We start from the raw sequence: 25164 nt of genomic DNA on the forward strand, positions 1-25164 counted from the left end.
TTGAAAAATAAGTGAGTTCAACTCAAGAAACAGAATCTGTGCAATAATCCTCCAAAACAGTGTAATTAAAAGACTGAGGGCAACAGAAGGGTCAAATGAGGAATTACACATACAGAACTGGGGCATATCTATAAGCTGAGTAATGGAAATCAGAAAAACTTATTAGAGAAGGAAGATTTAGACTACTTCTAATACATTTAAGTTAGTATGTCTTCCAGAATATTTTTCGTTAACAAAATCCCTTTAAATTTTTCTCTCCAAGGTTGGGTTTAAGACTATACCTGGTAATTTATCAGAGAATGGGTGATCTTTGGAGGTTTAAAGTGAACCTCTGTGTAGGTTCAGACAGTCTGTACCCAGTATGTATCATACACCTGGTTAGTAGAATGCAGCTTCACCAGTAGCTTGCTGTCAGAGTCACCCTGTGCCAAAACAAACCAGTATTTTCCTAGTGGCCCTTCTAGTACACATTTTCAGGTTGCATTTGTTCGCTGGATATGTCTTTAGGTAATGACATGCTTGGCAAATGCTACCTACAACTATAAGCCTATTTCATAGCCAGTACTTCCCGGCACAATGACACATTATCTTTTAAGGTTTCCCTGCCCTTATTATGGTTTCCACAGGGAAGAGGCCAGGCTGCAGGTGATGTTTGCTTATGTTGTGCTCCATTTGGTTCCTCCCATAACACAGCCTCAGAGGCTCCTTGTCTCTGAAAGTTTTGTTAATACAAGTGAATGAATCACTGAAAAACAGTGAAAATACATAATCCTTTTGGCACTGGAATCTATCGTTAATTGCCATATTTCTGTGAAAATATTTTAACTTTTGTATTCACTGAATTTCTAGAAAGACTATCATGTATATCTCATACAAATAAAATATAACCATTTTATTACTGAAATATTTCATTGAATTTATCACAAACTCGTTCTAAAATCTCAGTTTAGAGAAATGTCAGGTTTATAAGACCAATGATGAAAAAAATAAGAATCATCATCAGCATATGTATCCTCTCACTTCAGGGTTTTGAATGAAGTAGGTAGGGTTACAATATGATCATTTTAAATGGGGACTTTTCCTTTAAGCTGGAAAAAAAAATCTTGAGTTGGTGTGCAAAGGTTATTTCTTGCTTCCCATAATAAAACAGAGTGGATAAACTATACAGCAAAGTAGGTGGATAGAATCCAGTATGCTACACTTATTTTTATTTATTTTTAATTTTTATTTTTTTGAGACAGAGTCTCAGTCTGTCACCCAGGCTGAAGTGCAGTGGCACAATCTCAGCTCACTGCAACCTCCACCTCCCGGTTTCAAGTGATTCTCCTGCCCCAGCCTCCTAGGTAGCTGGGATTACAGGCACGTGCCACCATGCCTAGCTAACTTTTGTATTTTTAGTAAAGATGAGGTTTCACCATGTTGGCCACCAAACTCCTGACCTCAAGTGATCTACTCACCTCAGCCTCCCAAAGTGCTGGAATAACAGGCATTAGCCACCATGCCTGGCCTAGTAGGTTGCATTTAATAAGAGTAGTTGTATGATCTAATCTTTATGCTAATAAGTAGCTATGGTTGGCCAGTAGCCTAAGAACACTCCTCACAGAAGCAACAAGGTAAACTAAACAGACTCAGGAACTTCCTTGCAAGTTCTAAGCCTGTGAAGGTAGAAGCATTGTGTTCGACTTTCGTTTGCATTTAAAAATATTTGCAGCCATGCTATCAGACCACATAGAAGCAGAAAGGAAACTTTTATGAATATTAGATGAACTATTAAAGAAAAAGGAAGCATCGATTTTAAAGTCAATTATTCAAATAATATTTGGGGCTTATTATGAAACTATCAGTTAAACAAGTCAAGAATCCAGTTTATTTATTAAATTTAGATTATATTAATATAGTTTAAAATACATGGCATTTCTTTAGAATCATTGGGGAGCCAACAATCTGTAAGTAAACGTCTTCTAATTATGAAAGTTAGCCCTTGAAATAGCAAATCATTTCAGTTTAATAATGTTGAATAAAGTTTTTTTCTAAAAAGTATTTTACTATCTCTATATGTATCTGTGGCATAAAATGCTTTCATAATTTAACCACAGCTAAATGAATTCAGATCATCAGTGAATGTACTAATTATTAGAGATTTTATAACATATGGGTACCTTCAGGGCTTTTGAAATGTGAAGGGCTTTCTCTTTTTTTACTAAAATATCTGTAGGCTACTTTCCTTTCTAAGTTTTATGCCTGCTTTGTGTTTTTGTTTTCTGATTTTTCGATTAATATCAGCCATCAGCTAACAGCTGTCACTTACACTGTCAGTATGCCTGACCTTAGGATACTTCACCTGTCCATGATTTTTTGCTTTTAATTTAACATATATTAGATGGAGGGACAAGATTATGTCTAATATAGGAGAACATGGGCTTTAAGTGGGGATAGTCAGGTGAGGTGGAGGTCACCAAAGGTGACTGCACTCTGGAATCCAGCTATGTTTTGGATATGCAGAATATCTGGGTAAAAAAAATTATGTATACATTATTTGAGACATCTCTTAAATGTATACAAAGACAAATACTCTAAGGTTCATATTGTTTAGAAGCCCCAATTCATATTAAGGAAAGCACTAGAAAAAAAGTTAATAAATGTAGTGACACTAGAGTCTGATAAACCTGTATTTGAATGACCCTGAGCAACCTTATTTTTGTTCTTTCTCATTGACTCTAAAATGTAGCTGGTAATTCCTACCTTATAAGGTTACTGTGAGGACTTAGTGAAATAATAAATGGAAAATGCCTAACTTAGGATCTGAATCAAGGCCAGTCCTCCCTCCTTCAAATGTTAGCTCCCTGTTCCACATTTTTTTCCCTTCACTTCCCTTGGTATCTATAAAAAGTAGGAAAGAAGAGGATACTTTTTTTTTTTCATATTCCTACAAGGCTGTTTTAAGTAATGTTCTTTTAGTTGAATGACAGTCACATCATTTGAGAGGTTAGTCTAATAATAGCACTGGAGACTTGAGGATGACAAAGTGCAAATTTTCAGTTGGATCTGTACTCCAATTTATTTATTTGTTTGTTTATAATCAACATGGATTTAGATGAACCTGACCACTTTTGACAGAATTAAAAGGAGAAATTGTAGGCTTCTACAGTTACATTCACAGGTTTGTGTACTACTGTCTCAGAAACTTAGGAAGCAAAAAAAATATATAGAGAATATAGTATTACACTAATGAGATAGTGAAGCAGAATTCCATTTTCTTTTTCTTTAATCTTTTTTAAAATTATAGATTTAGGGGTACACATGCAGTTGTGTTACATGGTGATACTGTGTAGTAAGGTCTGGGCTTCCAGTGTACCCATCCCCCAATTAGTGTACCTTGTACCCAATAGGTGGTGTTTCATCTCTTACGCTCCTCCCACCTTTTGGAATCTCCAATGTCTATTCCACTCTGTATTGGATTCCTAGTTAAATATAGAACAAAGAGGACTTTACCCTCCTTTTTCTTTACACAGGTACCTCCATGGGCACACTACTGTCTTTTAATGGTTTTGACTTCCTTTAGTAAAATGTATATCAAATGCCACACATTCACCTCTTGTCAATTCTACAAAGGCATACTAAATCCTGAATGTGTAGAATGCAGGTGTAGCATGGGGCATCTTTGCTGGTGTTTAGCTCAGCAGAATCACTTCAAGTGTTCATTTTGGTAATTTGGACGTTTTCTTTCCTCCTGTGAAATGTTTCAGTTCATCAGTCAATTCTCCTTCCTTGCTGTTTGGTAATTTCAACCTATATTGTTAAAGAAAACCTTCAATTACCCTGAATAAATCAAGAATAGAAAATTACTTGGATTTCGGTATCTTCACAGCTGAAATAAATTTTCACTGACCCTCATAGAATTCTTCTCTCAGAAATAATGCCCATAGGAAGATCAATTAGTTACACTTTTGTTTTTAAGTAACTTTGCATTTTCCTCCTAAACCTCCTCATTAGCCTAAACCTGTTTTCTTTTGAAGGTAGAACACTTAACATTCTCCATATTGGCTCTATCTTGGTTTTATAAATTAAGTTTTTAACAAGTCAGTTTAGGCTGTGTCTTTTAAAATCATGTAACTATAGATTTGAATCCAATCACTTTCCTTTGCAAGTTAAGTCAACAGATGTTCAGTGTTTCGTTTTCCTTAAGGGTGTATGGTTTCTCCCTGACTCTTGGCTTCAAATACAGATTCTCTGCTGTTAGTTTTGTCTGTAAGCATATAAGCTGTTGAAAACTGTTTGTATTCGCGGCCAAGAGCCCCTAGTCCCAAAGCAACAGTTTATCACTCACCCTGTGTTATCTTTGCTCCTACATTTCTTCAGTCACAAGAACACAACCCCAGCCCATTAGATCCGCAGGGCAGTGTCTGTATTTGCTATGCATGGACTGTTTATGGCAAACTGTGTGGGTCGGTCTCATGTTCCTGGAGTGCTTTGAGCAGCTTTACTAATCTGTCAGCATAGTATGTTCTTGTGGATAAATATAGACATACGGGCACTCTGTGAGTTGTAGGTCACTGTTTTACTGTGCAGCTAAAAATTGTACTAGTTGTATGAACAGTCTGCCCTGGACGGAAGGCCTGTTTTAGTTTGTCTTCTACTGTAGGTCTTTAGCACCTGACTAAAAATATACCTGGGGCCAAAAATATAAGGCCCCTGCGTTGTGGCTGAGACACTTATGGTGGCAGTGAGCAACAGGACCATGGAGCCCATCGTTATGTGTTTTGGCTTTGGAACGTAGTCGGTGTAGTTGTTCCAGACTGTTAGTTTGGGTTTCTTTTCAGGCTCATGGAGATTACAACTGCTTGTTGGAGACGATCCTGTGTGATCAGCTTCATAAAAGGGCTTGGTAGGTATGAAATGCTGTTAATATGTATGGGGTGGCTAATTGGTTGTTAAATGCTGAGTGTAGGAGGATTCTCCTAAAGGTTTCAGTGGATGGTGGTGGAGGTAACAATTGCAGCTACATGCAGGGATTTACTTATAATGTCTTTGTTCAGAGACAGGAGTAATGCTTGAGGTCTTACATTTGAGATTGTTATATTTTGGAAGTAAGATGTCCTTTTTGTATATGAGCTGTGGAACAGGCAGCCATGATATAATGGAATTTTTTCTGTGCACGTAACTTTCACTAAAAGATCTGATATGATGCTGCAGTAAAATTGCTGGTCTGTAAAAATAGCTAGTATATATTTGGAAAATAATTAATAATATCATATTTAATATTATAGTGGAAGTAGGATTTATGGTTGATTCCTTCTAAATATTAATGTCAATGCCCTTGTTTTGTTTTAAACATTGCAATAGTCCTAAAAGCAGTTTTTTTCTTTATTTTTGGCTTAGCCTTCTCCAACATATAAAAAATAAAATATTTTTCCTTTTTGTTTATAAATTTAAAACCAGGACACCGTATGTTAACCAACGTTAAATGGGTCAAAATTGCATGCCACTGCTTTTCCTTTATCAGACAATAGCATAGTTACATTAGTTCTAACATAACATTTTAGGCAATACTGTATAACAGTTCCAAAAAATTAAGAGGGAAAACATCCATGACACAGAGTTACTTACATGCATTTTGGATATCGACTCTTTATCTTTATTTAGTGAAGGTAGGAGCAGCTAACTTATAAGTGGTAAAGACACAACATATTGCTCTAAACAAGGAGAAAGCTTTTGTTTACTACAGATTTGGGAAGTTGAGTTGCTTGCTAATTATTTGACTGCACTATCTCTAATAAAACTATTGGAAGTTTACATATGATATTATTCTGTTTCTAGGAATAAAATTCCTGTTAGTCATTATTTTACCTCTTACTTTTGTGGTTTATAGAGTGTGCATTAGGAAACATTTTTTTTCCTCCCAAGGGATTTTTTTTTTTTAATGTATAACAAGCATACAAGATAAATGATAAAATTTATATTTTCAGGTATTTGGAAAAAGTTGCATCATTATAGGACTCATAATGAAATGCTTAATATTTCTATTGTGTGGTATCCCTTGGAGATGTTACTAACCGTTAGTGTATTTTGGCTGAGCAGACCACTCCCACACTCTTGTGAACATATTGACTCCTTTTTCACTCATCGCCTTTCTTGCTGATAAAGTTTATAGCAAAGTTAACTTTATAGTAAAGTTAGTAAACTTTTATGTATTAAACTTTACTATAAAGGCATCAGAAACAACTAAGTTGCTTCTGTGCGTTGGTAGATTTATCACCATCTTAGATTAGGAACTTTTGGTAAGCATGTATTAAGTGAATTTATGTCTTTGTACATTTCCATAACTATTTAAGAATTTAATAAAACCTAACATATTTTTTATTAAATGAGCTGGCATCTAAATGAATAAGCCCGTATGAACCAAGAATTTAATAAATATTTAGATGCTGAAAAAATCAAACACCAACTAGACTGGAAAATATTTTATTTATTCACTTAACTCATTGAATAAATGTTTATTGAGCTTCTGTTGTAAACACTGTACTAGAAGCCCTTTGCTTGCTATAGATCTTGGAACTTGTATATATATATACAAGTATATATATCTTGTTTATAGTTAGCATATACATTTTATAATGGAAATGTATATCATCATATATACTTTATAATACATATTATATATGCATAGGTATATTGTATACATGTGTATGTGTATATATTTTTTAGCAGAATGCATACTATAAAGTGTATTGTACTTGTGTATAGGTATATAATTTAATAGTATAATGCATATTACATTAACAAAGACATCTATAAGATTAGACTGTCCTTCCAGTCATCCCCTGTATCATGTAGTCCCCAAGGGGACCCTGGAGGGGAACAGCTATAACTTTAATTTGCGACGTTTGTTTGTAGTTGCTGGCACTGCCCTTGTGGCAGGCCCCCGCCATGTCCAGTCTGCATAGTCTTCAGTGTCCTTTATGTTGGGTCCCTGTGTAATGCACTCGCCAGTTCAGCTGCAGAAAACATCACCATGGTGTTCTTCTTTTGCCCTTGATGTTTCACTTAAATATGATTCTAATGAAATAGCTCAAGAAGCTGGTTTGCCATTTCTGGCAGGGCTGAGTCTAATGCCCAGATAACAGTCTTGGAATGACTTCTAGCTCCTGAGCCTCCAGAGCCTTTTGACCATGACACAGTAAGAAACACACTTTGCATTGTGACCCAGAACTCCACACATACATATCTATAGACACAGACAGAGTTTGCAAACAACAGCTTTGTGAAACAGTGCCTGCCTCCTCATTGTGCAGGGTGCCACCAATCTGCTATTTTCTCTTCTCCTGTTTTCTGTTCTATTTCATCAAAGTCAGGTTGGTTAGCACCCACTAAATTAGTTTCATGATCCAGTAATGGGCCAGAACCTGCACTTTGGCAAACTCTGCTTTAAAGATTCCAGCAGCTAGAACATTCCCAACATACCCTTCATAACGTTCTCAGCAGAAAATGACATGTTGTCGTCCTTGACATAATATTCTACTCGTAAGCATGTTGGTGCTTTATTTGTCAGAGTATTGCTTGGTGAGGAAAGAGCTCTCCTGGTAGTTCTGATGTGAGTCTTGGGTTGAATGTAAGGTTTCTAAGCTGGAGACAATGCATGACCTCATACATCTTACCACTTGCTTACTCCTTAGAGCAATAAATATTTGTTGAGTACTTGGTGTTAAGCCTAGCACTGTGCTAGAAGGTGATGATACAGGAGGAATAAAGCAAATTCCTTGCCCTTGTTGCAGTTAAGTGTAGTGGGGGAAACAGATAGGAAACGCATATGTAATAGGTCATAGTATGTCAAGAGGCAGCCAGAACTCTGAATGACAGTAAAGATGACATAAACTGTTAGCAGAGGCGGGTACCAAGGAGTGGCTGGCCAGAACAGACTCTCATAAACCTAGAAGCAAGTGAGCATGTGAGCCATCATGACATTTTTTTCCACCATGCATAAATTCCCACAACCCCTCTGCCCCAGTTCTCTTCCACTTTGCAGGTTTCCCTGACTGTATCTATCATCAGTTATTTCTAGTTCTTAGCTTAAGTGTCACTCTCCCAAAGTTCTACCCCAACCCCCACAAGCACAGATAAGTCTCCACTGCATCTCTCCTGCAGCAGCCTTTGTAGCACTTCCCACTTTGCAATTACAGTCCTCTGTGTTTCCAATCATGTCCTTTGCAGGGACATGGATGAATCTGGAAACCATCATTCTCAGCAAACTGACACAAGAACAGAAAACCAAACACCACCTGTTCTCATTCATAAGCGAGTGTTGAACAATGAGAACACTTGGACACAGGGAGGGGAACATCACCACTGGAGTCTGTTGGAGGTGGGGACTAGGGGGGCGATAGCAGGGGGTGGGAAGGTTAGGGAGGATAACATTAGGAGAAATACCTAACGTAGGTGACGGAGGGATGGAGGCAGCAAACCACTATGGCATGTGTATACCTATGTAACAATCCTGCAAAATCCGTACATGTACCTCAGAACTTAAAGTATAATAATAATAGTAAAAGAAGATATGACCAAAGAACTACTTTTAACAGTCTTTGAACAAGTTACCAAGGAATCAATATCCACAGATCAGAGGGGAGATTGTTATCTCACATTTCAAAGGTAGATTCTGGAAATTACAGGCTGATAATCTTCAGATTAGCCACCAGCAAATTTCTATAATGGGTTATCAAACAGTTTGCTGGCACTGCCCTTGTGGCAGGCCCCCACCATGTCCAGTCTGCATAGTCTTCAGTGTCCTTTATGTTGGGTCCCTGTGTAATGCACGGGGACTCTGACCAATATCTTGCCACAGGTTGGGGATTTTGAGAAAGCTTCTAGAGTCAGTGTTCTAAAACCACTTCTTCAGCACTTTAATCATCATAACATGCGCAGGTTCATTTGTGTAAGATATAGGATCTTTTTTCTGTTTTAACAGGCACCAGATAGGTTCTCACCTTCATTAGTCTTCTCATGGTAGGTGGAGTCATCTTTTAATTTGTGTTGTCCTTCCAGGCAGCCCTTTTTCTCCCATTTTACACAGCAACATGAGATCAGCATTCTTCCCAAAAACACACTGGCTCCCAATGACCCTCCAAATAAAGTCCACATTCATTGATTTGCCGTTTAAGACCTTAGTTCTAATACTAATAAATATTTTAAAACCTACATTTTTATAGGACTTAAGAGTTAATTAAGTTTTTTATATACCCTCTTCTTTATTTCATCTATGCAAATACTGTATTGTAGAATTGGTTGGGTTCAGGTCCACAGATATGAAGTGAGCACAGTCATTTACCTAGTTGTGCCATGCAAGGTGCTAAGTGCTTGGGATAAAGACAAGAGACAGTCTTGTTTTTGAGGACTCTACAGTTCCTTGGTGAAGACAAAGTTTGAACACATATACTAAGACCAGGGATGTGTGGTAGGAGGGTGACAGGAGGAGGGGGTGAGGACAGACACTTGGCAGCAGATGCCTCTGTGTACCTGCCATGTCATTCCATTTGCCCCAGTTGCCCCTTTCTCTTCTCTACCTGTCAGAATCCTACATGTCCTTTAAGACCCGGGTCAGATGCCACCTATTCCACAGTGTCCATCTGCTCCATGGCCCAGAGCAGAGACTAGGCCTAATGCAGGGTTAGGTTAGACACAGGGTAGACTTCCAGCACTTAATTTTTTTCTTTAATGTTAACAAACGTCTCGAGTTTACAGGTAGGAATAAAGACACTGTGTGTAAATGTATCTCCACTCATCCTTGAATACTCAAACCTATGTGATTGAACCTGAATTACTGATGTTGTTCAATTTTTTAATATAGTCATTATTTTTCAAATTGAGGTTCTAAGATGACATTCCACTGTCTGCCTGCAGTTTAGGGAGCTTCCAGGCTTAAAATTTAATGGAACCAGAGAAATGAAGATGCAACTGGAAAGGTCAGGATTATTTGTAAAGCTTTACTCTAAAGAGAGGATAGATGATGATAGAATCTCCCTAATTCATGTTAATGTAAGGGAAGGCAAGTATTAATTAGTAAGTGTTTGAATTGTAGAGTTTTTGAACAAATGAAGATGTTTTTGTACATCTTCACTGCAAACTTTTATATAGTCATAGAATAGTGGAGATTGAAAGGACAATCTAGCCGGATGCAGTGGCTCATGCCTGTAATCCCAGCACTTTGGGAGGCTGTGGTGGGTAGATCACCTAAGGTCAAGAGTTTGAGACCAGCTTGACCAACATGGTGAATCCCTGTCTCTACTAAAAATACAAAATTAGCTGGGTGTGGTGTTGCATCCCTGTAATCCCAGATACTTGGGAGGCTGAAGCAGGAGAACTGCTTGAACCCAGGAGGTAGAGGTTGCAGTGAACCAAGATCATACCATTGCATACCAGCCTGGGCAACAAGAGTGAAACATTGCCAAAAAAAAAAAAGGAAGGAAGGGAAGGAAAGGATAATCTAACCTAGCCTCTTTAAGAATAACAGGTAAGGGCCAGGTGCGGTGGCTCACCCCTGTAATCCCAGCACTTTGGGAGGCCGAGGCAGGTGGATCATAAGGTCAAGAGATCGAGACTATCCTGGCCAACATGGTGAAACCCTTTCTCTACTAAAAATACAAAAATTAGCCGGGCGTAGTGGTGGGCGCCTGTAGTCCCAGCTACTTGGGAGGCTGAGGCAGGAGAATTGCTTGAACCCGGGAGGCAGAGGTTGCAGTGAGCTGAGATCACACTACTGCACTCCAACCCAGCGACACAGCGAGACTCCATCTCAAAAAACAAACAAAAACAAATGAACAAACAAAACAGAATAACAGGTAAGGACACTGAAGCCCAGTTGGTCCAAGTTCCTTCCCCAAGGTCACTGAGAGCCATATTAGAGCTCAGACCTTTGACTTTGAGTTCAGTGTTCTTTCCACTATCTTTTACCTACAAAATCTTAACTTTGTTGGAGTTAATGAAGCATATCAGTTTTTCTATAGGCAGATAAGATTGGAAACAGTTTTGTTAACTGATTGAATTGCCTTCCTTTGCCTATTTATTTCCATCAGTGGTGTCAGAGTGTGGTACCAGGGCTGCAGCACCAGCATCACCTGGGGACTGGTTAGGAATGCACACTCCCCAGTCTCACCCCAGACTCTGACACTGAATTGGGGTGGAAGGTGTCCAGCCTTTCAGGTGACTATGATATGCTAAAGACTGAACACCAATAATTCAAATCGTAAGTCAGCAGATTTTTTTTTAATTGAAGAGTTAAAAATTCAAGATCTTGTCTAAATTATTTACAAATTTTGAAGTTGTAGAGTTCACATTAATGGTATTTTGCTACATAAAATGAGTGAGTAGAGGAAGAAATTAGAAAAGAGAAGAAAATGAAAAAAGGGAGGAGAGCCAGCAAGGAACACGTAATGAGAGCAGTTGGTCAGTTCTCTTAGGGAGAAAAGGGAAGTTGAAATTCAGGATTATCCTGCCTCTAGCAGGTTATTTAATCTCCTTTCGGTGAGAAAGGACCTTGAAATGTCAATGTAACCTCATCTTCCTTTGCACACGGATCTTGGCAGACATTCTTTCAGGCTCTGATGACAGTACCTACTTTGAAAATCAGGGAAACGTTCATGTAATCGCATCTTAGCAGATGACAGACATTTATAAAGGAAAATCACTGAAGTGTTACTGTCATTTCTCTCAGATAAAATACTGGAAGGCAGAGGAAGAGAGAAAAGAAAACAGGGCAGACACTTCATGCTGACTTTCTCTTTATTGAACTGCTTCACTCTCTCCAAGGTATTCAGTCTGGGGAGACCAAAGACAAAACTGGTTTTGAGAGGATATAGATTGAAGTAAGCAGAGAACTGTGCCTTCAAGTAGACTTGCTCCCTATTAGCATAACAGGCAGACAAAGTTTATATCATCAATGTGTCTAGGAAAGAATAATCTCTGGGCCTTTCTAAGGTATGTGTGTCATTAATCAGATCTCATATGTTTTTATGGATCCTCCATGTTTGATTCTTTTTTGCACTCCTAGTGTTTCCCAAAGTCCCTTTAATGGCTAAAAAGTGCATTTTCATTTAGGAGGGCAGAGAACCCAGAGAGAGAGAGACCTCATGGCCTAAGTATATATTAGTCTTTTCAGAAAATATACAACTATTCTAACCATAGGAAACCCCATTCTCCAAATTACAACGTTTATGTTGCATTTTGTCATCCCCTGAAGTCCCCAAACTAGCTTATGCCAGAGCAAAATCCATGGGTAAGGGGACAGTCTTTATCATAGGCAGCTGATTTGTTTTAAATGACAGTCTGGGAATGATGTGATACCACTATACCAGTGAATGAGGAATGGATACAGAAACTGTGGTGTATATATACAGTGAAATAGTATTCAGCCTTAACAAAGAAGGAAATCCTGCCATATGCAACAACACAGATGAACTTTGAAGACATTATGCTAAGTGAAGTAAACCAGTCACACAAGGACAAATATTGCATGATATGCGGTATCTAAAATGGACAGATTCATGGAACCCAAAAGTAGAATGGTGGTTGCCTGGGGCAGGGGGATGTGGAAATTGGGAGTTGCTAATCAATGAGTATAAAGTTTTAGTTAAGCAAAATTAGTAAGTTCTAGTGATCTGCTATACAATTATATGGATAGCTTAACAATAATGTATTATACACTTAAAAATTTGATGAGACTAGATCTTCTGTTAACAAAATAAAATAAAAATTATTTTTTAACACAAAAATATATTTAAAAAATAAAAGACAGGACGATATGGGAAGCTCACAAGGTAACATTGTCACAGTCATGGATCAGATCCTGAGTTGACCATTCTGTAACCTTGGACAAGTCACTTAACCTCTCTGAATCTGCATGGTCTTCTCTGTAAATGGGAGATCAGCCTTCTAGGATTATTTTAAGAATTAAAGATACTAATTATTCTAGAAATACCATGTAGATTCTGAAACTTGAAAGAACACAATGTGAGAACTGTAGGAGAACTAAAGTTTAAGTAAAAGGAGGAATGTATATAATCCATAAAAACAGGAGGAATGTTTCACATTATCAGAATTGTATGGAAATTAATCAAATTAATTAAGCCTGCCTTTGGATATACTTTTCTTCCAATGCAAAAATTGTTTTTCAGTATTTTTTTTTACATGATAATCTTTTCTTGGCCAACTTTAAAATAAATAATCATTTAAGAATCATCTATTACTTTGTTAAGCAATCTTTTTGTGTTACTGAAACTAACTGTGGTTTCCTGTCCCAACATTTTCGATTTCTTAATATTCTTCAAAAGAAATTAATTCTTTCTGTCATGTTTGGTTGTTTTCTTTTTCTTTTTGTCCTAATTTACTTTACATGACTTCCAGGGTTTCTGGCCATTTTGAGTATTTGCAGTACATTTTTACATGCCATTTTTTAAGTTCCCTCATACTTGCATTAATGGACAATTTATTATTGTTCTATACACAGAGTGACATGTTCTCAAAGAAGCTGCGTCACCCTTGGTTTATGTTTTATAAAATGTTCCTGTACTGCCAGTAAACAAATTAAGTCTTAGGAGAAAAGGCATTTGAGAGAGAAAGGGTGGTCCTAAAGAAAGATCCCAGCTCTTAGTTACTAACAGGGTTTGCCTTCAAAACCCGAAAAATGAATAAAGTATTGAAAACTGGCAGAAAGAATAATTTGTATACAACCATAAACAAAGAAATCCCATAATTTACTTCTTTGTTGAAAGATAAGAGTACATTGTAATCTATAAAGTAAATCTATAAAGTACTCTTCCTAGAAAGGTGATCTGATTAAACAACTCTATAAAGTAAAGTTGTTAATCAGATCACCTTTCTAGGAAGAGTACTACTTTGAATAGTTGGTTACTGCAGGTAATCCCAGGAGCACTTAAAGGAAAGAAGCACTAAAAGAAAAAGGAAACCATTTTTTATTTCAAATACTCTGGGTAAGATTTCAGTAATAGGAGCATCAGAAAAAGCAATGTGTATTTTGAAAAATTGGCCCTGTGCTTGTCTGTCTTCGCAAGCTGGTGAAAAACCAGGCGAAACATCTCTGCTTCCTGAGGAGTGGAGTACTGTGTGGAGGAAGATGGGGAAGCAGTATGTTCGTTGGGCATTTCAATTTGTGCCCTTCACAGGCTGGTTAAAATTCTCATCTCCACCGGAACTGACACACAGATATGGGGCAGGCCAAATGCATGGATCAGGAAAACAGATTCTGCCCAAGCCATGTGTGTCTGGATTTTCTTAGACACCAAGAATATACAGTGTTCATTCCTTCCTGCAGCCGCTCCAGACTGTAGCATCTGAATGCCTGTGGGCAGATAGAGAAGAGCAGGTCCCTTTAGCCACTTACTCTGTTTAATTTTTCCTTATTTTAGAATTTTTTGCAATCTGACAGTGTGGTATTTGTGTATGTGTGCATGGATGTATGTGTGTATATACATGAAATGCTGATTATGTTCCCCCACCTCAGTACAACATAAGCTCCATTAGGGCAGGAACTATCACTTAGTTCACCAATATCTTCCCAGTGCCTGGAACAGTGCCTGAAGCCTAGGCACTTGTTAAATAAATACTGGTTGAAATAAATAAGTCAATGAACAATTGCTTCTAATGAAAGATGATATTACTTCTCTGAAAATCTGATTGAGAAAACCAGTTGCTTTCCTGTAACATCTATGCCACTGTTAGCCTCTGGGGCTCTAATAATGAGGACACTCATTTCTTTTGAGTGTTATAAAAATGTAGCTGAACTATGAGCTGTGGAGGTGTTTGTATTGGTGCTACAGTTACGAGGATAGTCTATCTTGGAAATGTTGGTAACTTAGGGAAATTGTGCTGAAGATCTAAGAACAGCCAGCCTAAAAATTAAGCTATTAGTCAGTTAAATTGGGGGAAAATAGTCATATTCAAAAGATCATCACTTGCAGTCAGAAATAGATTTAGTAAACAGGAAATGAATGGGCCCCAAACATATAAAATAGACTTCTCATAATTTAAGGAATGGACCCTACTTAATATAAAAAATAGAGACCGAGTGAACACGGGAAAACACTTCCTGAAGCCATCCAACAGAACCAATTAGGAACAGAATTTGGAATAAAAATAGTAAAAGAATATTAACAAAACCCATTTAAGACAAAAGAAGACAGTGGAGAAAAAAATCAGAACGTGTTAAAACAAAGATTAAAATGTAAATGGAAAAATATAAAGAAAAGACAAATTTCAAAAGGATTCAATAATTAGAAACCTAATTAATATGCAAAAATGATGCTCTTTTTCTCCACTCCACACCAGTCCCCACCACAGGAGCACTGATTTGAATGACTTTTTAGAGAAATCAAGCTGTTACGTGAAAATAGAAAGATAGAATGAAGGAAAGGTGAATAAAGGCACATGGAGTTGGTGCTAAAAAATTCATCACATGGATGCCACTGAAACATACACTTAAAAAAGACTAAGGTGGTAAATTTTGTCTACTTTACCACAATTAAAAATAAATAAAAACAGATTTTAAAAAATTCATTACATGCAAGAAATTTTAATGGAGGTTTTTAATACAACGAATTAAGCAACAAGGAACAATTGTTCCTTCAACAAGAATTTGGATGGGGAAGATGTGATAAAGGTTCTGTCAGGATCCTTTCACTGGGAGAGATCCACATTTCCAGAGACCCTGCATGAAGAGAAGGCTGACCCTCGGGGCAGCTGGATGGCACTGGCAGGCAGGCTCCAGACAAAGCCAGGTGGAGGAGGCCACACTGACCTGGGTCCTGAAAGGTAGGGGGATTTGCTTGCAGGACTGGGTAAAAAGTGAGGAAAGCACCCCAGGTGGAGAGAAGTTGATTCAGTCACTGCCTGCATTTGCAAACCTGGAAAATGGGGCTTCAGTGTGGCTGGTACTGAATCCATGTTTTGTTTTGTTTTTTCAATCAAAAATAAATTTCAGTTAAAAATCAGACCTATGAAGGAACAGATTTAATTCTCAAGAGCTAAATTCTTAAAGGCAGCGAATTATTCCCTTTTATACACCAAAAGTTTTTTTAGTTTTATCTTTTTGAAATGTAAACCTTTCCAATTTTTTATTACTCTTTTTCCCACCTTTTTTCACTTTTCTGTGAGACTTACGGTCATCATAATGAACATAAATTGTGACAGTGATCAAAGCCCTCAAGCCTGTGAGACTGTCATATTCAGCTAACTGCATTTTTAAGTTCTGGTGGCTTTCTAAATTATGCAATTTTGTTTCTTCTTCTGCCAATAGCATTTCTACCCATGGAAATTACACCCCCTCCCTTATAATTTTCTGTTTCCAGGCTATTGTGAATTTAGAAACTAGACAAATGATCTTATGTATAGATTAAGAAGAGCAAGCAAGTGCCATGAGAGGGTCTGGTAACTTGGGTTTCTAATGATAATGCTCTAATATTTAGACTAGTGTGGACTTTATGACTCAAGTTTGACTACCAGGGAACGTGAATTTCCTGGTCTGCACTGTATTGTCACCAAATAACTCAGGCATTGAAAGGTGAGGCATTGAAAGGTGCCATGTCCTAATGTTTACTTTTGAAAATTATCCTGAGGCTAGGATTTACCATGAATTAATTAGGGTAGGATGAAGAGGGGTTACTGAAACTTGGAAATGGACTTAGTTCAAATACACTTACCCATTAATTTTCATGCATCTCCAGCTGCCTAGGCTGATCTGTGCTTGAAACTCAGAATGATGGGTGACGCCCCCCACCGAATCATTTTCTGCTCTGGTACAGGGCTCTGCTGGGCTAGGATAATTCCAGCTCAATAAGCCTATTCATATAGTTTTATCTTTTTGAATATTACCTCTGTATTCACAAGGATATCTGGCTTTGTATTCACAAAGCTGTCTGGCTTTGAAGTACAGGTGAGTAACATTTTTTATGATAGCAGTGAATTGGCACTATAGCCCTTTAAACGGAGGATTTGTCTGAGAGGTTTTCTGGTATCTGGATTTCAGCTCTCTGGTTCAAAATGCAGCCTTGCAGGAGGACTGTCAGAGGTCACTCTCATGAAAATCTTTTCTCTGTAGTTAAGACTTTTAGGCCCCAGAGTCATGCAATTATGGATCTTGTCTTGCAATTACTGTGTATATTACATCAATCCAATTATTGCTGTCATCTAGAAATGGATCAAATCCTGTGGAAAACCAAAGATAATAAAAAGTCATACTCCAAATAGACATTTTAGGTTTATAGCCCAGTCTTTGGTTCTGAGGCATAATGCCCTTGATACCTGAGGAAGATATCTTGAGTCATTCTCTAAGCTGGTGTTGGGGAGGTGTCCTGCTTCCACAAGGTACCTGCACTGGGGGACTAGGAGGTGAAGCAGGGGAGTGGCCAGAACTTCATTTTCATCACTTGATTTTCCATATGCCCCTTTGGAATAAATAGTACCTGTTTGCAGTACCATTTAATTAATGACTCTTCTATCACAACTACTGCATCCTTTCTTAAAAGACTCTGACATAATATGTCTCCTCCTGTAGCTCTTATCCCAGGAATGCCTTTAAGACCTGCAGAAATAAGTCAGACAACATTCTTAGTTATTTAAGGAGATTTATTGAGTATTATCTGTGCAAAGAACTTTGTATGACATCTGGGAGTCTACAGTCTTGTTAGGGAACTTTAGGAGATATAGCTAGAAGAGTATATGGTTTAATTACAGGGCAGACCCTAGACAAAACCTTGTCTCCAATAGATAGTTACTTCACTTGGCAGCTGTCTGTTGAGTCTTTCATAGGTAATGTAGGATGTATGAGACAAAGCAAAACACCAGACAGTTCGGGTTAAACATTCAACTCTTGTAAAGCAAATTAACCGGTGAAGAGTGGCCTAGTGGAGTTAGGTGTTATGGAGATGAGACTGGAAGTGGCTCTGAAAGAAGAGGAGGAAGAGATAGGCAGAAAAGAATGGAAAGGAGCTGCAGAAGAGAAAGAAGGAAGAATAAGTGAGACGAGATCAGTGTGCTCACAGGCCAGTGAGGGCATCAGCAGGACTTGGGTGAGGGTGTGGAAGCAAACTACTAAAGGCCCTCAAAAGCAGGCCAGGGTGCTGAGGCTGGATGATGGTAACTGAGAGCTATTGAAAGTTTTGAGCAGAAACTTTATGTTTGATTAAAGCCATGCAAAAGAAAGATTAGTTTGATATAGAAAACAGATGAAACAATGTCTGCAAAGAGGCTATTCAAATAATCTAGCCGTGGGCTTCCAAGGGCCTGGATAGGATGTGGCCAATGGGAATGGAGAGAAAACGAGGTAATATGCAAGACATTTTATTATGTTTCTGTAACTTGTGAGGCCATATTCTTACAGTTTAGTGGTAGCTGAGATCTGGAAAGACCCTTCAGATATAAGGGGCCCCTCAACTGTTATGTCAGGTTAAATGAATGACAGAGGAAGGGTAGGAAAGGTGAGGGAGAATCATCTATGTAACATAGGGGTCATGTTTGTAATTTAATAAAATAAATAAAATGTTATACTGCTTCCTCTGAATTTGGCTTGAGATAGAGAGAAAGCAAGAGAAGCCCTACATTTATTTGTAGTTATAAAAAGAGTATTCAACTTTCATGGAGAACTTTGTTCTGCCTTGAATATCAATAACACTATCATTCTCTTGATATCCAATACAGTGTCCAAACTGGAAACCCATCTTTTACTTGATGCTTTCCCATAATCTCCATATCCAGTGACCCAACACCTAGATACTTTGCTTTAACTAAATACTTCCTGTTCTCAGCATCCCCAAATGCCTGTAACCTAAGCTCACTTGCTCTTACATTTCTTTCACTGGATATTAATAACTGACCATCTTACAAGTGTTTGTGTGGGGGGGGTGGTAGAATTTAACTTATCAAAGTACTATAAAAAGTAAAGACTTGAAAATCTGCATTTGTAAATTTTAAAAAAAATGTTTAGCAACTATCTAATTAAAACAGTGTCTGACTCTATTGCATTTTGAACAGAGGCCACTCATCAGGAGATTTAATAGCTGCCTCTGTTGAAGATATAATGCTAGTGTGGAATCTACATATTTTATAAAGGAAGTGGAGAGGTGTCCGAACTTGAGCCGAAGGGTAGTGAGAGTGAAAAGTTAAACTCACACCTTTTATGGCAAACAGGGCACTGCCGGAGCCTTGTGTCTTTCAAGAGGTGCATCCCTTTCTGGAGCAAGAGCCAGCTAGCCTTCTGAAAATTGATTCTTGGAGACTTCTGGAAGGAATGACCCCAGAGTCTTTTCCATTATTAGAATGAAGCACAGAAGATAGAGAGCTCTTAACCATGAGGAAAAAACCTGGACAAGAAATCACTTTTTCCCCCATATACATTTTCTGCCCATTTTCTAAATGGAACTCCTGTTTTCCCTAGAACAAAAATATAAGTCAAAAATATCTTAAGTATTGTAATACTGATCAGCTATATTATGAGCTTCCAATATAATTTACCTAAAGTAATGTGGTGACTAGAATTTTGAAATGATCAAATATGGCATAAGACAAACATAGGTAATGAAAATAATAAAATTCTGACACCATTTCCCAAGAATGAGGCCAGGTATTAAGTGTGACTTTCTTGGTATGATTCATATCCTGATATTTATGGTTTAACACAGCCCATCTGAGTATTTATGCCATTATTGTCAGCCAGTAAGAATGCCCATTCTGTTTTTCAGCTTCTCCCGTTGGCAACGGTTACATCAAGCCTCCGGTTCCACCTGCTTCTGGCACACACAGAGAGAAAGGGCCGCCAACCATGTTACCCATCAATGTGGACCCAGACAGCAAACCAGGAGAATATGTCCTCAAAAGTTTATTTGTCAACTTCACCACTCAGGCCGAACGCAAGATTCGTATCATTATGGCAGAGCCCCTGGTGAGTACATGCTATGGAACCTGCCTCTTTCTTTGAAAATTCATCTGTATGCTGACTATACTAGATTTCAGCACTCTAACAAAAGATGGATTGCTTTTCCCCCTCTTGTAAAGCTTCTTTAATATCATAGGTAATTTTTTAAAGATAATAGTTAGGTTCCCTGATTTAAGAAAAACAATTTGAGTGTTGAAGATTTGAAAACAATCTTCAGCAAATACAATTCAGTAGCATGCTTCACTGCTGCATTTGGGGCTAATAAGCATAATTTAACAAGAAGTATCAATCATAGAAAATTGTGTTCAGAGTCTCTGTGAGATATATATATGGCAAAATCTTTTATCCAGTTTTTAAAGTAAATGGTAAGAAAAGTCATTTTGTTCATGTGGCTGTGTGGACTTCGAGTTTGAGAAGATAAGGCCTTGGTACCATATTGTCAGAGGAAGTGTTTTGATGAGTCGTTCAGAAACACTACTTCCATTCTAAAACTCGGAAGACAAATTCTTGACTTACTTAGAGAAATGATGGCCTTGGATGTCAGTGTCTTTGGTTGCAGATGCTTCTGGTAGAAAATAAGGCAGGCATGAGTCCACCTTATATTAATTTCTCTAACAGGGCTCTAAAGAGCACTGAATCTCTCCAAAGACAGTCAGGAAGGAAGGAAGTGCAATTGGTAGATTCAGATTACTTGTTTTCTGACCTTGGCAGGGCCACACACAATAAAAGAAAAGGAAAGGAATTCAGAGTGACGCAGCTGTTTCTGTGAAGTGTGGCTTTGTACCTCCTGTGAGGTTACTGGGGCAATAAGAAGATAATCAGAGGTTTGCTTTGCAGAATTATAACTTAAAATAATTAAATACACTATTCTTAAACCCATAATACAAGTCTCTGAAAATATGTAAGAGGTGATGCACATCATCTGTTAAAAATGACCTTTACAGGAATTACAGCATAAGGTTTGGGAATCAGAATTCAAGAATGTTTATTAAGTGTCTTTACCTGAAAGATACAAACTTTGCACATTAAAATTTTTATTAGATCAGTGGATATTATATTTATCCATTCTGTTCATAAAATTCTCTCCATTTATTGAATTTCCATAATTATGGAAAATGTTTCTTGCTTTTACAGTTTAAGTCATTCAAATTCATCCTTACTACAGGAACTTTATTTCCATTTATTCATGTTTTTATGTTTCTGCTTCTCTTACCTAATAACAGCTGATATCTGTGGTGTACTTACTATGTGCCAGGCATTGTGGACATCTTATTACCTCCTTTAATCTTCACAATGACCTTAGGTAGATAGCATTTATTTCCTGTTTAATGACGAAGTTGGCACAGAGAAGGTTAAGTAAATACTCGAGGTCACAAAGTGTTGATTTAAACTCAAACTGGGTGGCTTCAGAGCCCACATCTGAACCCCTCTACACTTTATTGCCAATCTTTGCATGGTCTTCTTCTTGTAAAGACACTGTTGCAGATACTGTTGCTAACTTCTTAAAACAAACCAACACAGGACTCTCCTATAACTTGAGTCAGCCACCTCAAATATCCAAAGTCCCATTGCCTAGAACAGGACTGACCCTTGGAGCTTCCATCTCCTTGAGAGATACTGAGGTAGCCCAGACTCCCTCCCTGGTGGAGGGAGGGATGCCACCTCCACTTCAGAGGATGTGGGGCAGTTTAAAGAGAGAGTGGTGAGGCACAATGAAGATTCATTTCACTCTGTAGCCCTAGAAAAGCACAAAAATGGCAGGTCTAGTCTCTGAAATTGTGTATCCTAATGAATTTTCCTCAGAAGCTGTGAAGTTGTACAGAAGTTCAAAGAAATGCTTACACAGCTATGTCTTGATACCTTTTGAACCATCCATGTTTCCAAAATAATAGTTTACTGTTTTTAAGAATGCATGAAATAAAATAGTTTGAATTTAACCTTTTTCCTCTTTACTCAGCTTGGGATTTGTTTGCGTGGAGTTTGTTTTTCTTTTTGGAATAAGAATTAGGTCAGAAAAATGTATATATGTCATAGCATTCTTTTAATAGGAGTAGACATTTTTGTTCCTCTCTGCTATACAACTAAAATGTCCCCAAACATGAAAAAATTTTAAAGCATAAGTTCTCATCATCAGGAAATCTTTCTTATGTGCCTAGAGTGAGGAATTCTGCTGGTTATTGATGACCAAGAAGACACACTTGATGTTTTTAGCTGAAAAGATGAATCCAATCAATTTTCAGTATTACTGTTTTTTAATAAAAAGGGACCCCCTTTTTTTTTTTTTTTGGAGCCCGAGTCTCACTCTGTCACCCAGACTAGAGTATAGTGGCACAACTTTGACTCACCACAACCTCAGTTTCCCAGGTTCAAGCAATTCTCATGTCTCAGCTTCTCGAGTAGCTGGGACTGTAGGTGTGTGCCACCATGCCCAGCAAATTTTTATATTTTTAGTAGAGACGGAGTTTCACCATGTTGGTCAGGCTGGTCTCAAACTCCTGACCTTAGGTAATCTGCCCACCTCGGCCTCCCAAAGTGCTGGGATTACAGGCATGAGCCACTGCACCTGGACTTTTTATCCCTCTTTGATTTTTTGGTAGAATTGTAAGCTTCTGTGCCATATTCTTTTCTTGTCTGCTGAAAAATACTTAGTAATTTTCTGTCCTTATATTTGCCTATTTGTAGGCCAGTAAATGTGAATGGATTCAGAGGCTTGTCACCTGATTCTAGAAGTGTGACTGTGCATTTGGCATTTTGTCCTGTAGCTGTAACAAGAGGTGTTATTTTTGATGTATGTAGATTACATTTAAGGTAAATTCTATTAAATGTACTCTGCGGTTTCTCTTGCTGAGTTAGCTTCTTCATTGGGTGCTTTAAAATTCTGAATTTATGTGATTTTGTATCAAATTACAAAATTATATTCTGTTATTCTTAACTAAATAAAATTTGTATGGGGATGGCAAAGGTAATTTTCAAAAACTTGGAAGTATAGATTTATTATTTAGGGGACTACTCAGGAATCTGTATTTTTTAGTTCTATTTTTAAAAGACTAATTCAGAATTTCACACCCATTAGATTGTGTGCAACATATTGCGTACAACTTTAAAGTATAAAGTTTTATTTATGACTTTGCAATATCCAGATAGCCAACTTTAAAGAAAAAAAAGAAGAGCAGGAAATAAAAATGTTTCACAAAACAAATTTTAGATTTATTTCTTTGTAAATATCTTTCACTTGTTCTGCAGAATGGCTCTTTGTACCCAAAAGATGCTCAGGTCATATTCATGAATATTTATGGATAAGTCAATAATTTCATTCTATTTTTATTGCTTCATGGGGACATTTAATAGCATTTGTTCTCATTCAGTTTTATCATTATTTCACCTTTCCCAAGCAAAGTGTTCTAAACAAGCTAATGGGGTCATCTGTGTCTCCTTTATATTTTTATTTCAAAACATAAAAACTGCAGAAAATAAATAATGAATACAATTCCTTCTTGCATCCTCCTCCTTCCCTCTGAACTCAGTTTTCTTCTTCCCAAAGTGAGTCTTTTTCAGTTCTTTAAGTAAGAATCAGTGGGTGGTAAATTACTCAGTCTTGTTCATCTAAATGTCTTTATTTCTCCCTCATTTATCAGTGATGGTTCAGCTGGGAATAGAAGTCTAAGTTGACATTCATTCTCCCTCTGACATTTGAATCTTTATTTCTCTGTGTTGCCTTATCATTTCTGTTGAAAAATCTATAGTGAATTTGTTATTTCCTTGTGGATTCTTTACTTTTTTCCCTGTTTACTTTTATAAGTTTTTTTTTCTTTGTCTTTGGTATTCTGCAGTTTCACTACACTGTGTTTGGATGTGCGTTTATTTTATTTTCTTGTTTGAGACTCTTGTGCTTCTTGAATTGAGGATTTATATCTTTTCATCAATTCTAGAAAATTCTTAACTATTAATTATATATATGAATATTGTCATTTTTCCACTTTCCCTCTTCTCTTTTTCTGGTACTTTTATTAGATGTAAATTGGAGTTTCTTATGCTACATTGCTTATCTTTTTACCCATCTTTTATTATTCTACCTCTTTGTCTCTTTCTACTGCATTCTGAGTAATTTTTTTCAGATATATCTTCCAATTCTTTAATGTTCACTTAGGCTTTATAATCTGTTTTACATACCTATTGAAACTTTTTATTTTGATGACTATATTTTTCATTCCTGGAAGTGCTATTCAGTTCTCTTTGAAAGTCTACTTAGGCTTCTCATTTTCGTTGTGTTTTGTTTCTTTTTGAAGATTACAACTTTCCTTTTATGTCTTCAATCATCTTGAACACGTCTTTAGATTATTGTTCTATCACCATTTGTTGTGTCTGCTAATTCTTCTGTTTGTTGTGCCTGCTAATTCTTGCCCGTGATGGATTGCTTTTTATGTACTTTGAAATTTTTCATTGTGAATTGTTTAAATGAAGCTCATAGATAGATAGACAGATAGATAGATAGATATAGATATAGATATATTATCGTACTTTAGGTTCTGGGGTACATGTGAAGAACAGGCAGGATTATTGCATAGGTTAATTGAAGCTCTTTTTCTGTGAGTTCTCCTTGCATCCACGGTTGTGGGAGTGTTTCTCCAATGTGGTTTTGTTTTTGCCCCTTTCTGTTGCCCAGAGTTGTCCCTGTCCGGGGCCAAATATTTAGTTGCTTTCTGCACCTAGAAGGTGACACAAATGTATATTCTAAACCTGTTAGACTTTGGCCTGTGGTTTCAAATTCTTGGATATGATTTTTTTTTTCTTGTTATTTTACATAGAACCCAAGCAGAGACCACTGGGAACATCTTTTCATCTTCTTTTAATGGTACATAGATTTGTCTCTAGGCCATTGTTTAGGACCGGATTCTATGGGAGGCACCTTATGTTCAATGTCGCACCTCTCAGGGCCCGCATCTCTGTTTCCTGTCCCCAAGTAGACAACAAAAAAGCTCTATAGGATAATTAAACAAACAGTCCTCTCCCTGGACAATCACTGTGCTACCTCAGTCCCTCCTGTTTGTCCTTTCCCTTTGCCCTTCTTATGAACTCATTTCTAAGCTTTCTTTAAAAAATGTCATATTTCATTCCATATTTCCAAGCACTTATTCCCTGTGAGCTTTTGGGTTCTCTTAGCCATCGTCTGCCTGTGTCCTCTGCAGAATTCTTAGTTTGCTTCCCATGCAGATAAAGCCAGGGTTGGCCTT

General features: G+C 37.4%; 1 protein-coding gene across 7 annotated transcripts in view; it reads left to right on the forward strand.

Annotated features, from left to right (window-relative positions):
* FRY (FRY microtubule binding protein) overlaps positions 1-25164 on the forward strand; it is a 455382-nt gene that overhangs the window by 206041 nt on the left and 224177 nt on the right. For 6 of the 7 annotated variants that reach the window (XM_064361739.1, XM_064361738.1, XM_012465518.3 and 3 more), the window contains one exon: positions 19740-19939. In XM_064361739.1, the coding sequence (XP_064217809.1) occupies positions 19820-19939 (120 nt within the window). In that variant the 5' untranslated portion in view covers positions 19740-19819. Of the gene's footprint in view, positions 1-4591; positions 4886-19739; positions 19940-25164 lie in introns of those variants that run through there. The other variant, XM_064361737.1, reaches the window with a different exon arrangement.

The sequence above is a fragment of the Aotus nancymaae genome, unplaced genomic scaffold (assembly GCF_030222135.1).
Source record: "Aotus nancymaae isolate 86718 unplaced genomic scaffold, 86718_ANA_hifiasm-v0.15.2.pri h1tg000043l, whole genome shotgun sequence".
Lineage (NCBI taxonomy): Eukaryota > Metazoa > Chordata > Mammalia > Primates > Aotidae > Aotus > Aotus nancymaae.